This window comes from Vanessa atalanta, chromosome 12 (genome assembly GCF_905147765.1).
Source record: "Vanessa atalanta chromosome 12, ilVanAtal1.2, whole genome shotgun sequence".
Lineage (NCBI taxonomy): Eukaryota > Metazoa > Arthropoda > Insecta > Lepidoptera > Nymphalidae > Vanessa > Vanessa atalanta.
In genome coordinates this window covers 3,115,264-3,127,324 of record NC_061882.1, presented here as the reverse complement: position 1 = coordinate 3,127,324, position 12,061 = coordinate 3,115,264, and the positions used below count along the sequence as shown (strand labels likewise).

General features: G+C 33.3%; 2 protein-coding genes across 2 annotated transcripts; one reads left to right on the top strand and one right to left on the bottom strand.

The window, feature by feature from the left end:
- Window positions 1–390: 390 nt before the first annotated feature.
- Window positions 391–4,222, bottom strand: LOC125067648 (arrestin domain-containing protein 1-like). The gene is made up of 6 exons (XM_047676350.1): window positions 3,839–4,222; window positions 3,468–3,617; window positions 3,140–3,348; window positions 2,599–2,784; window positions 2,142–2,330; window positions 391–1,847 (listed from the first exon to the last, which is right to left on the bottom strand). The coding sequence occupies exons 1-6, from the start codon at window positions 3,966–3,968 to the stop codon at window positions 1,356–1,358; spliced, it is 1,356 nt and encodes a 451-aa protein (XP_047532306.1). The 5' UTR covers window positions 3,969–4,222; the 3' UTR covers window positions 391–1,355.
- A 558-nt stretch (window positions 4,223–4,780) lies between these two features.
- On the top strand, window positions 4,781–9,941 carry LOC125067622 (serine/threonine-protein kinase RIO2). The gene is made up of 8 exons (XM_047676298.1): window positions 4,781–4,954; window positions 5,038–5,179; window positions 5,503–5,671; window positions 6,681–6,890; window positions 7,859–8,050; window positions 8,208–8,379; window positions 9,099–9,218; window positions 9,370–9,941. The coding sequence occupies exons 1-8, from the start codon at window positions 4,889–4,891 to the stop codon at window positions 9,793–9,795; spliced, it is 1,497 nt and encodes a 498-aa protein (XP_047532254.1). The 5' UTR covers window positions 4,781–4,888; the 3' UTR covers window positions 9,796–9,941.
- The last annotated feature ends 2,120 nt before the right edge of the window (window positions 9,942–12,061 follow it).

The window sequence follows — 12,061 nt, the reverse complement described above, 5'->3', positions numbered from 1 at the left end:
CAATCAGCTATGAGCAGTGAGTTAGCATACATCTGTATAAGCTTTGAAAGCTTGGAAGGTTATAATGAAAATAATAATAATTTCATAGGAGGAAAGTGATAAGAAATTAAAATAAAAAGGATTGTTTCTCATTTATTAATTTGATATATTTATTAAGAAATATAAATTTATAAAATAGATATAAAAGATTACAATATATTTCTATAAAAAATAACAATTATTATATTCTTTGTTGTGTGTTGTTACTGTTAGTGCAAAAAAATTCTACTGCCATTCGACATTGCATTAATTGTATTTTTAGTTTTATTCATTAAATGATAAAAAAAAATGTTATTTATTAGTAAAAACCAAACGAAAAGTATTATATTAACAAAATAAAACATCAATTTAAATGCTCTGTCGTTTAAATAGACATAATTTCATTTACGTATGACTTTTCGCACGAATAGTAACAAATTAAATTTTATATCAACATATTAAACATACTTATGAAAATTATTACCATGTATTTAACTCACTAGTCCTTCGATGTCCCCAGGCCGAGTTATGATAATTCTTCTTTGTTTGAAAAAATTACATTTAATATTATTTTTTGCAATCAATTACTCAGTTTTCAGATAGCGCGATTGAATGTCAGCATACTTTCAACTTTATTTCTTAGACAAGGTATTATTCAATAAAATATTATCTAAACCGTTGCTGCCGATAATCACGGTAAAATCCGCGTGGGATCGGAATGGGATGCTTGTGAACTGAGATGGGCGGACCGCCTGGTAAGGACGGCAAGCGCACGTCGATGCTTTCGAGACTATAGGACGTATTGTTACTTATTCATTAGTATTAATTTTGACTCGAGGTTTATTATTTTAGTGTTTAATGAAGGTGGAAAGAATGGGATTATATAACTGAAAATTTAAGGCGAAATAATTCAGACAGATATACATAAAATCATGAACATACTTACCCCTACATAGGCTTATTTGCTGAAATCATAACCACTTTATGTCTTTTTCATAGTCACATAATTAATTATTATTCAGAACTTCTTTGCTAACGGTCCATAACTATTTAATATTTTATTTTTGACAAGGTTCTCTCCCATTGCAATAACACGCGGATTATAAATGTTAAAAGTACATAATTTATGAAAAATGGCACATATTATTTAAACATTGAATATCACAGACTGAAATTGTTATTTACTAATGACAGTAGAATAACAGTTATTTTACAAAAATTTTTGATGGTTACATTTGATTTAAACGAAAATGATCATATTATAAAAAAGGAATAACCTATTTATTTGTACGTTCTCCAAATTTTTGTGTAATTCGGTCATATCGAAACTAAAAAATTTAATACGAAGGGGGAGCTGACGGTTCGGGTGAAAAAGGTTGCATTGAGTAGGGGGGTGGTGGACTTTGAGGAAGCATGTATGGAATAGCTTGACCTTCGGGTAAAGGAGGAAAGGCCGGTATCGGCATAGATGTGGAGTTCTGGTCAGCTCGAGACTGGGCATTAGTTTCGAAGACTCCTGGAAGACTATTCTTAGAACCGAACATACTTCCATCGACCACGTTTGCCACAACAGGGTACGGGTAGTTAGGGATGGGGCCCGGTGGACAAAACTGAATATTTTGAAAGTTCGGCGGATTAGCAAAAGCTTCTGTGTAGGGTTGGCTGACATACGTCGGGTTGTTTGGGTTAGGTATGGGCGCGTTTGGAAGGCAATCGGCCATGGGATGAGTCAACTTGACGTCTGCATTACTACCTATAGGTACCAGACCAATGCAAAATTGCGTTTCATCGTAAATATCGTCGTTGCAGCCTGACACTTTCATTGTTACCTAGAAGAAATTAAGAATAAATCATTAGTTATAGTTAAATTAATTACAAATTAGAGTTGACTAGTAGGATTGTTTTTACTTATGAGATATGGTTGGAATACATTTACACTTATATGTCCAGGACTTTGAACACCAAAATATATAATTTCCATATACATTTATTTATAACATTAAACCAGAGTTATAGAAGTAATTAAATCGCAGATGAAGATCGACCGTTCAAGATTATAATCGAATATTTTCCTAATGAATTACCAATGGTCATTTAAATTAGTTCGTCATCGATCGCCTCACCTTCAAGAAGTATCCGACATCTATAATCCCACAGTTGTCCAGGTTCAGTGCGATGAAGTTCGGTAACACGAGGTCGAAGGTATATTCGCGGTTCGTTTTACTCAGAATCGGACCTTTCACCATCGACATAATGATTTCTTCTGGCGGTATGACCGTTGACATCGGCTGCTGACTTAAATACCGCATTTTCTAAAAAGAAATTTGGACTACTATTATAGTTATATTACTTGCTTTTCTAGATATTCATTGAATTGTCATTTGTGTTATGACAAATATTACTTATAACATAGTGAATATCAGTTTGATCCTTATACATATTGTATTTTTAAGTTACTTGAACTTCAATCAAATAATCTTGACTTTTCTGCTCTATACATCCGACATAGTATGTCAGATAGAAAACTACCACCATGCATGCTGTTCTCTGCTTGTCCGTTCTCTAAACGTATGCACTCACCTTGGCCAGTTGGAACACGATCTGCGAGACCTCTACATTGGCGCGGTTGTGTGCGCGCACGGTCAGCGACACGCACTCGCCCGGACTCGCGCCCGCGTGCGGCGCACTCACGCTCACGTGCAGCGCCCGCTGTGCGCATGCGCAGTTACAGCTGTACACTTCCTCGAACTCCATTTCTATAGGTCTCTGTCGATGATTAAAATATTTACGGATTTTTAAGGAAATATAGTTTACTTGTGTTTTCGCATAAATGAGCTCTAGAATATCCAATATATATTTTCTAATATTTGCAATTATATATTGTAGCAAAAGTACAGTTAGGGGGACAATCATCATGTTGCCTATTCATTATTCTGCCTTCATTATAAGTAAAACTGTATAGGATAGCAAAATTTTAAAGACTTTTTTTTTTAGTAACAATGAGAATGACAATATAATAACTTTATTGTCAATAAAGAATTGTACGGTACAATTGAAAGACTTGCCATCTAGCACACATCTATTCTGTGCCAGTTAACCTTTTGGCTAAGCAGATATTTACCTTAATTTCTTCAGTGTTTAAGTCCAAAGGAGCAATGACTTGAAATTGTTTGCCTATTTCCTCCTTAGTGACTCCATCTTGATGTAGCAAATATGCAGTTACATTGTATGTCACTTCGCCTTTCTCCTCTTTAAATGAAGATGGAGCATTGAAAGGTATCTGATATTGAAATGGTAGAGAATGGTTACCAGCTGGAAGGGATGTGACACCTAAAACAAAGTATGTATAATTTTTTAAACAAAGTAATCAAGAAAAATGTTAACAATTTTTATTTATTCAATTGACTGTATTTATTCAAAATATTATTAGCAATTAATTAAAAATTTACCATTCCCTCCGACAATACATTGTGAAAAGTTAAAATATTCCTCATGTCCAACATATTTGACCAATTTTTTCTTTTTTACACCATTATAAATTTCTTGCTCATTTTCTGTCCATAATACATTTGCTTCTCCTTTATATACCACATTTAAGTCTAAAAAAATAACAATAATATAAATTTTTCCACAGTTTGAGATTGTTGATAATTCACCTGTACTAATATTATTAAAGCGCAATTAATTTTGTCTGTGTACTACGATTTCACAGCTACTAACCCTGAATTTAGTACGAAAATTGAACCCAAGGACTATAATAGGCTAATGTAAAAAAAAGTGTTGTGTACCAGATGCTTCTTTAATATAAAAATAAACTTACACAAAATTGACAAGCTAGTATTTAGCTCAAAATTGACTTTCCCAAATATAGGCTGTCCTGAGTAATAGACATTTTTCGGTTCATCTAATATTATTGTACCATTTTGGAAACCTACACCATTTGAAACCATACTTAATTTTTTAGTAATGCATATGTTTTAAAGACTTTTTGTAACCATGAATAAGTAAATCACAACGTTTTAATGTAAATTTGAACGATACAATACTCAATCTTCATCATAAGTTTTTATATAATTTCAAATACTAAGGCACTGTGAATAAATCTGGTCCTTGGCGAAATGTGGATACTTCATTAATATAATTTTGTTTTAATTTTTTATATTTTTTATTTAGGCTATCAATTCTACTATAATTGTAACAAAATAATAAAACTGTCAATTTTGTCAATTGTCATACAATTAATCACTCAAACTTCAAAGTGACATTTCAATATAATTTACATGATATTGTTCTCCATCGCACGTGACATTGGTGAAATAATCTGTGCCCTCTTGGCACAAATAAAAGCCAAATTAAAAAAAAAAAAAATGATATAGAATTTATTAACATATGAATTGATAACATTAAGTGCTTAAATATAGAGTAGGTGACCTAATAAATATACAAATAATTAAATTTCTAAAACGTCTTGAGAGCGCAAAAGACTTTATAACAAGTTTTTTTTATAATATTAGTCAGGAAAGCAAGAGGTGTTATTTTGATTAGAGCGAAATATTAGGGCCTTAAGGGGTAAGGTTTATACAAATCAAAATAGTACTATGTAGATCATGATCAAGTGGAATAATGTCAAAAGTTCTAGCATTATTTCCTAGTGGATTCGCAATTTTAACCTTTAAAAAATTCCCAGACCTATTCGATAAAATACAAAAAAACCAATGCATTGAAAGCGAGTATAGAGATTCGAGTTGTCAATGTCAATTGTCATTTTTGGTGATGGTTCTTGGATTCATGTAAAACTGTAAAGTTGTAAACCACGTTTGCTTCACGCATTGTATTTATAATATAAGTGTAATTTATTTTTTTTAAAAACATGGGTAAACTGGATGTAGCTATTTTGCGATATCTAACGCCAGAAGATTTTCGTGTATTAACCGCGGTAAGAGTGCAGAGTTGAGACGAGGTTTATCAATATAACCATGCTCTACAATACATTTTAAAAATTTGGTTGATTATTTTAAGGTGGAAATGGGTATGAAAAATCATGAAATGGTGCCGGGATCTTTAGTTGCATCTATTGCTAATTTGCGCCACGGAGGAGTACACAAGCTTATGAAAGATTTATGTAAACACAGACTCTTGACTTATGAACGTGGTAAACATTGTGAGTATTGGTCTATTTATTATTCTTCTACGAATATTTGAATGTTACTTGATTTTAGCAATGTCATCTATCCTGTAGTTAAAAAAAGATTTGTATTAAAATTTTGTAATTAAAAAAAAACATTATAAAACGGAAAATCACTTGGTATGTTTTGACTTGCCATTCAGTACTCTCAGTTTCGACTGTAACTGGACTGTAGTAGGCACACATTTCACAACAAGAGTATTTCTCCTTAATTGGTGATTTATTATGATTTGCTCAAAAATAATTAGTCTTTATATTCTAATCAGAAAAGATATTCAAGAAGTTTTATCAATTTGTAGATGATGGGTATAGACTTACAAATGCGGGCTATGACTACTTAGCATTAAAGGCCCTTACAAATAGAAAGGTGATTGCATCATTTGGTAACCAGATTGGTGTTGGCAAAGAATCCAATATATATACTGTAGCAGATGAAGATAGAAATCCCTTGTGCTTGAAGCTCCACAGGTAATTTACACAACATGGCTATTAAAAATAATTTAAAATTATGTTATGGATTTTTGTTTATTCAATTATTTTGTAGTTGTGTTTACAAAAAAATGTTTAAGTCAAAATTACTAATGTCTGCCAAATTGCTAAACCTTAACCTTAACCTTCCATTCCATATTGAAGAAGGATTTAAAGGCTTTTAACATTGCTGCTTTCTTATATATAAAAAAGGTTCCATTTACACCTTTTTTACCTGAGGGAAAGATTTCATCTCTACCATCTAGACATTGGCACCACAATGAATTCCTTGCATTACTAACCTGAACACAACAATACTAAGTATTACTTGGCAGTAGAATATGTGACGATCTACCGAGAGAGGTTTGCACGAAACCTTTGTAGGCGAGTCAGTGCTTTATTGCTAAATAAATATATAAGTCATAATTTATATCATGCGATAGTATAGTATAGGCATATTAACTATATATTTTTTTAGTATAGAGCGCAAGGTGAATAATAAACATTTAGAATTTTAAACTTGTATAATGTACCTATGATCCTTGGTTTATCCAAGCAATACATTAGCAGCCTGTAAATTTCCCACTGCTGGGCTAAGGCCTCCTCTCCCTTTGGGAAGAAGGTTTGGAGCATAATCCAACACGCACGCTCCAATGCGAGTTAGTGAAATACAGATGTGGCAGAATTTTGTTGAAATTAGACACATGAAGGTTTCCTCACGATGTTTTCCTTCACCGCCGAGCACGAGATGAATTATAAACACAAATTAAGCACATGAAAATTCAGTGGTGCCTGCCTGGGTTTGAACCCGAAATCATTGGTTAAGATGTACGCCTACTAACCACTGGGCCATCTCGACTCATCCAAACAATGCAATGCAATATTATTGTTGTTTTGCAAAGCTTTAGTTTCAATTAAAAATCCATTGCCTTAAATCTTTAATTTTTAAATTATGATAATGCTGGCAACTTTTAATATATCATGATTTAAATACATATTTTATTAACAGATTAGGTAGAACTTGCTTTCGAAACATCAAAGACAAGCGAGACTATCATGCTCACCGGAACAAAGCATCCTGGCTTTACCTTTCACGCATTTCTGCAACTAAGGAATTTGCATACATGAAGGCTTTGTACGATCGTGAATTCCCTGTACCGAAGCCAATCGATTTTAACAGACATTGTGTTGTTATGGAGCTCGTAACTGGGGGACCAATGTAAGTAATTGTAAACTAATTGAATAAAATTTTTGAAGTAATATATGTTTTTAGAATGTTAACGTATTTTAGTTATAATAAATAATTAAAGTTTTATGTAAAATGATTCCTTCAGAGTTCAGACCAATATTTGGCATGGCGGCATTCTCAACAGAGTATAGCGTGAGATTTTATGACACTCGAGTGTGTGAAAACACTGCATTTTTTTATGATCTATTACTCATAATCGCCTGTACAACACGCAAGCGTGTCTATTCACGGCCAAACAGAGTCCTTTCACTTTGACTCCTACTGTCTAAGGTTAACCCGTACCCGCGATAAAATTCAGCTTAGGAACTGCTGCAACTTTGAAAATCCATCGAAATCAGTACCAAAATTGCTACCAAAAATCTTTTTTACTTCACATGGTCCTGAGCTTGACATAAAATGTAAAGCTGTTCAGGAACTTTACATTTTATGTCAAGTTTTTGTCACTTGTGGAATGGCTGAGCCAAATATCAGCTAGAGGTCCTAAACTCGGTGAATCGCCGTGATAGTAGATTCCACAGCTTGGAACATAGATTAATATTCGGAGTATGCACAGGAATTAAACGACTTAATATTGGACAAGCGGATGCCGTTGTATATATATATATATATATATATAGCCTACACTCCTACATCATCGATATTCCACCTATTCTTACGAAGCGTTTTGCTTCCGCATTCCTTATATGCACAACAAAAATGAGGAATTTTCTTACGGCGTCTGTGTTTTTCGAGCAATACAATCTACCCGAATTCTTCAAGGTAACAGTGAATAGGCGTGTTGGCTTTATTTTAACATTAATTTTCAAGTAAGAATTGGTTAATATTTTTTACAGGACCAATATCTATGGGTGGTAACCTTATTTTATATAAAAAAGATATCCACTGGAGTAACGGGGCTTTTTACGTTAATACATATAAAATGTACATACTTATTCCAGGACACATGTAACTGCAGTAGAAGATGTTGAAGGCCTATATGATGAACTGATGTCTTTGATCGTACGATTGGGTAACTGTGGAGTCATACATGGAGACTTCAATGAATTCAATATAATGATAGATAAGGACGGACATCCAATCATTATCGACTTCCCACAAATGGTTTCTACTATGCACCCTAATGCTGAACTGTAAGGACATGTTAATATCGTCGTTTAATTTTTGTTCCCATAAAATTATAATACGAATATTATAACCCAGATATGTGATTTTATATACCAACTATTTCTAAGTGTAGGATTATACATAAAAATGGCAAAGGAGTATAACCGTAATCATTGTAAACAGGTACTTTGATCGTGACGTAAAGTGCGTCCGAGAATTTTTCAAGAGACGCTTTGGCTACGAAAGCAGCCTGTACCCGCGCTTCAGCGACCTGCAGCGGGACGACCGCCTCGACCACGAGGTGGCGTGCTCCGGCTACCGCCGCTCGCACCACGACGAGGACGCGCTGCTGCAGGTACGCCCGCTCTGACCACAGATATAGAGTAACCTACCGCATTATTCATTATATAGTATGAAAACCGATCGTGTCATCTTTTTATACCTATGATGACGTCACCCCAGCCACACTTGAATGTCATAATAGATAACTAAATAATTTGTACAGCAAAAATACTTGTCGATTGTACCTTCATTAAACAAATTTTCGTAATTTAGAAGAGTGTTTTACAATTTATAAACGTAAAATTTGACGAAATTAAATCGAAATGCCTTTTGAATAGATATTTACAAAATCACACTAGTTTAAAAAGTTATGTGGTAACGGTAGCTTGCTCCGAATAGCCAGTGTTCCAAATAATAAGTAATAACAGTTCACTAAGAAACTCTGTGGTTATGGTTTTTCAACTTGTAATAAAAATTATAAAGAAATATAAAATATTACGAATATACACAATTATATTGTTTTCTAATTTATTTATAATAACGTTGTCGTGAGTAATCCTATGGTTTTGGCAATTAAAGGCGAATTATTTATTGTAAAAGAGTTGTAAACTTTTGATGTAATGTATATTTGAAGTAGAAAGGTTATTATTGTATATCAAAAATAGAAAACGACCAAAAATATCTCCTTGTGGGACGCCCATTTTCAAAGCATTCACTTATGGAAATTTAATTCAAACCCAGTTTTTTTGGTATTGTAGGATTTTTGTTTGACTTTAATACAATTAATTTCAGGAAATGGGTATTGGTCTTCAAATAAGTGACGATGAAGCGAGTAGCGCCGAAGAGGAGAATCATGAACCAGAACAGACTTCTAAATATTCTGAAAATGAAATCACTACACTCAGACTTGAGGTGAGATAATTAAATTCGAATTTTATATTTTATATGAATAATATATTTTTTGATAAGTAGATCTCTTAAATGTTATCGATCTACATACGCTATCCTTGTTACTTTTTAATATAGTACACTCTAACTATAAACTTGTTTCTTTTGTAATTAGGTTGAAGCTTCAATACAACGAGATGAGAACCCCTCGTTGCATAATGTTATAAACAACACTCAAAGTTTATCTATAGATGATAATATTGAAACAGAAGAAATACCCACATTAGTGCCAGCAGAAAAAACAACTGCTGATGATAAAAAAACCGCAGAACATGAAGACAAAACTACACAGAAATACAGATTGGCTATGATCGAGAAAGCTCTATCTGATGTGAGATCAACTAGATCTTACACGTCAGCAAGTACAATAGCCCCAGAAATAGTAAAACAACAAGTTAAGAAGAACCTAGACGCGAGGGAGAAGAGGGCGGAAAGAAAGAAGGCGATAGCGAAGGGAGAAGCAAGTGCTGTGACGAGACAGAGGAGAGATAACAAAGAGACAATAAGAGAGAGTCACGGCCTGTGGGGTTGGGCGGAGTGATTGATCAACCACCACATGATTTCATTTTAACTCAAAAATATGTAAAATATTTAAACATGGACTAAAATAGTTCCATACAAATGAAAACTGAAATTGTTTGTACATTAAACGATATTTGTATGCGGAGCAAATATATATTTTAAAGATATATTCGTTTGATTTTAAAACACTAAACACTTTAAACCTTATACCTCTATCTACTATATTTTAAATTTATTTCACAAATTAAGCAAGCATAGGTTGTTAAGAAATGCCAGTAGATTACTTATATGAAATAATAGGTTTTTTTACAATTAATTATACAAAAACCTTGGATATGGAATCTTAACTCAAAATTGCGCGTTCAAAGCTACGCAAGCATCAAGTTTTCGTGTGCATCCTGTATTATTTCATTAAGCCTTCTGTGCCAACGTTCTTCTACATTTACCGTGCGTCATAGGTGTCTTCTACCCATTAAAAAGCACTGTCATATATAGGTATGAGTAGAGGCTGAATATTTATTTAATTAATATTATGTTTGTTTTGATTCATATTTTGTGAGAATTAAATTAATCTATTAATCTGCTAATTTATTCCCCTTTTTTGAACATTTATATCTCGAAATTCTTCTAGCGTAGTTTTAGAAATATAACGAGACTTATTTTTAAAATCTTTGTTGTATCTTATCCCTTGTTGTACCTTATTTAAAATTTTATTTATGTTATTTTAATGTACTTGTATCTTTTTTTTATTACGAAGCATTACAATTTAAATTAGAATTGTAAATTTATGCAAAATATTGCATCGAACCGTACGACTATAATGTCTTCATTGACTCAGAATTTGTTTTTGTTGAGTAGTTTTCTTTGGTGTCTTGGTTGTGTAGTCTTTGTGGGATTCTGGATTCCTCAGCTGGTCTGAATAGTATTCGATCAGTTTATCCAAAATCGGTTCTACTGTATAATGGATCGCCCTTTTATAGATTGTAATCGAGAATCTCCTCAGTGTGCCCTCTTAGCAAATGCCCCTAACGCGTCTTCGCTGTTCTCGGTGTAAAATATGAAGTTTTTTGTATGACACGATATTGCAGCTACTGCATGGTTACGCTATCTCTTAATATAATATATATGACCGTCTCGTAATCTAATCCCTGTAACTAATATATTGTGAAGGTGCGTTTTCCCTCAATTCTGGGAAGCTTCATTATTTGTAACATTATCTGTAACATTTCGTTCTCTGTGTAGTTTAAGTAGAGGCTTCTTCTTAGGCATCTTAGGCTGGAGCTGGATTGGAGCTCTTGCTCAAATCGAGCTCTTGCTTTGATGATATGCGTTATCATGAAGATGTCTCCGAAATGGTTCTTGAGTGCCTCATCGACTAGGAGTCGATTGCACTGTGCTCGATCTTGCTCTCTGATGCCATTCGTGAGAATTGACGCTATTATACATTACTTCGACTACTTCTGCACCGCATACACTCCCGCCCGAGAGGTAATATTTTTTGGTCACTTGAGAACTACTTGCGAGCCAATGTTAATAAGACCGTGGTAGTTGGTCTAGTTTGGTCTTTGTTACTAAACATTTTAAGGATTTAGTGGATAGATTTTCTTGTGTTCGGGGGCTTCTTGTTTTTCACTTTCTTTCTTAAGTTCTTTCCGTCGAAAACGCTCGGGGCGAAAATACGCGGGCCATTAGATAAATGCGTCCAGTACGAGCGAGCTGGTTGATCGGTAGATCATTTATAATATTTTATTTGTTAAAAATAACTTGGAATAAAATTCTTATTTTAATTTTTAGGATATATCAGTAGGAATAATAAAATTAATATTTCTAAATTGCGAAATTTCATTGTCAATATTAATTTACAAGAAAACTTAAATAAAATATTGGTTTTATGTAATTTTATAAGAAGTGGGTACTTAATGATAGATTGTCCAGTTTGTCTTGAATCTAATCTAGTAACATCAAAAAATGTGGTCGACATTATACGTATAAATCGCATTTTCATAATTTTTTATGGTTCCACTGTTATTTTGCCAATGACTATTATTTGTAATCTGCAATTCCGAACTAAAGGGGATTGGACATACGAGATATACTGATGGGGTGGGTGTACGACAGCTGTTGGTCAACGTATGGGATAGGATCAATAGATTTTTTCTAACATTGAGGCTGCTCTCACAATAGGATTGCCGTTTCGCTTGTCTTTTGTTTATTTCGATGTTGTTCTTTTAGTGTAAAACCAGTATAAATTAAAATTAAATTTAAAATTGACTTTGGAAATGCAG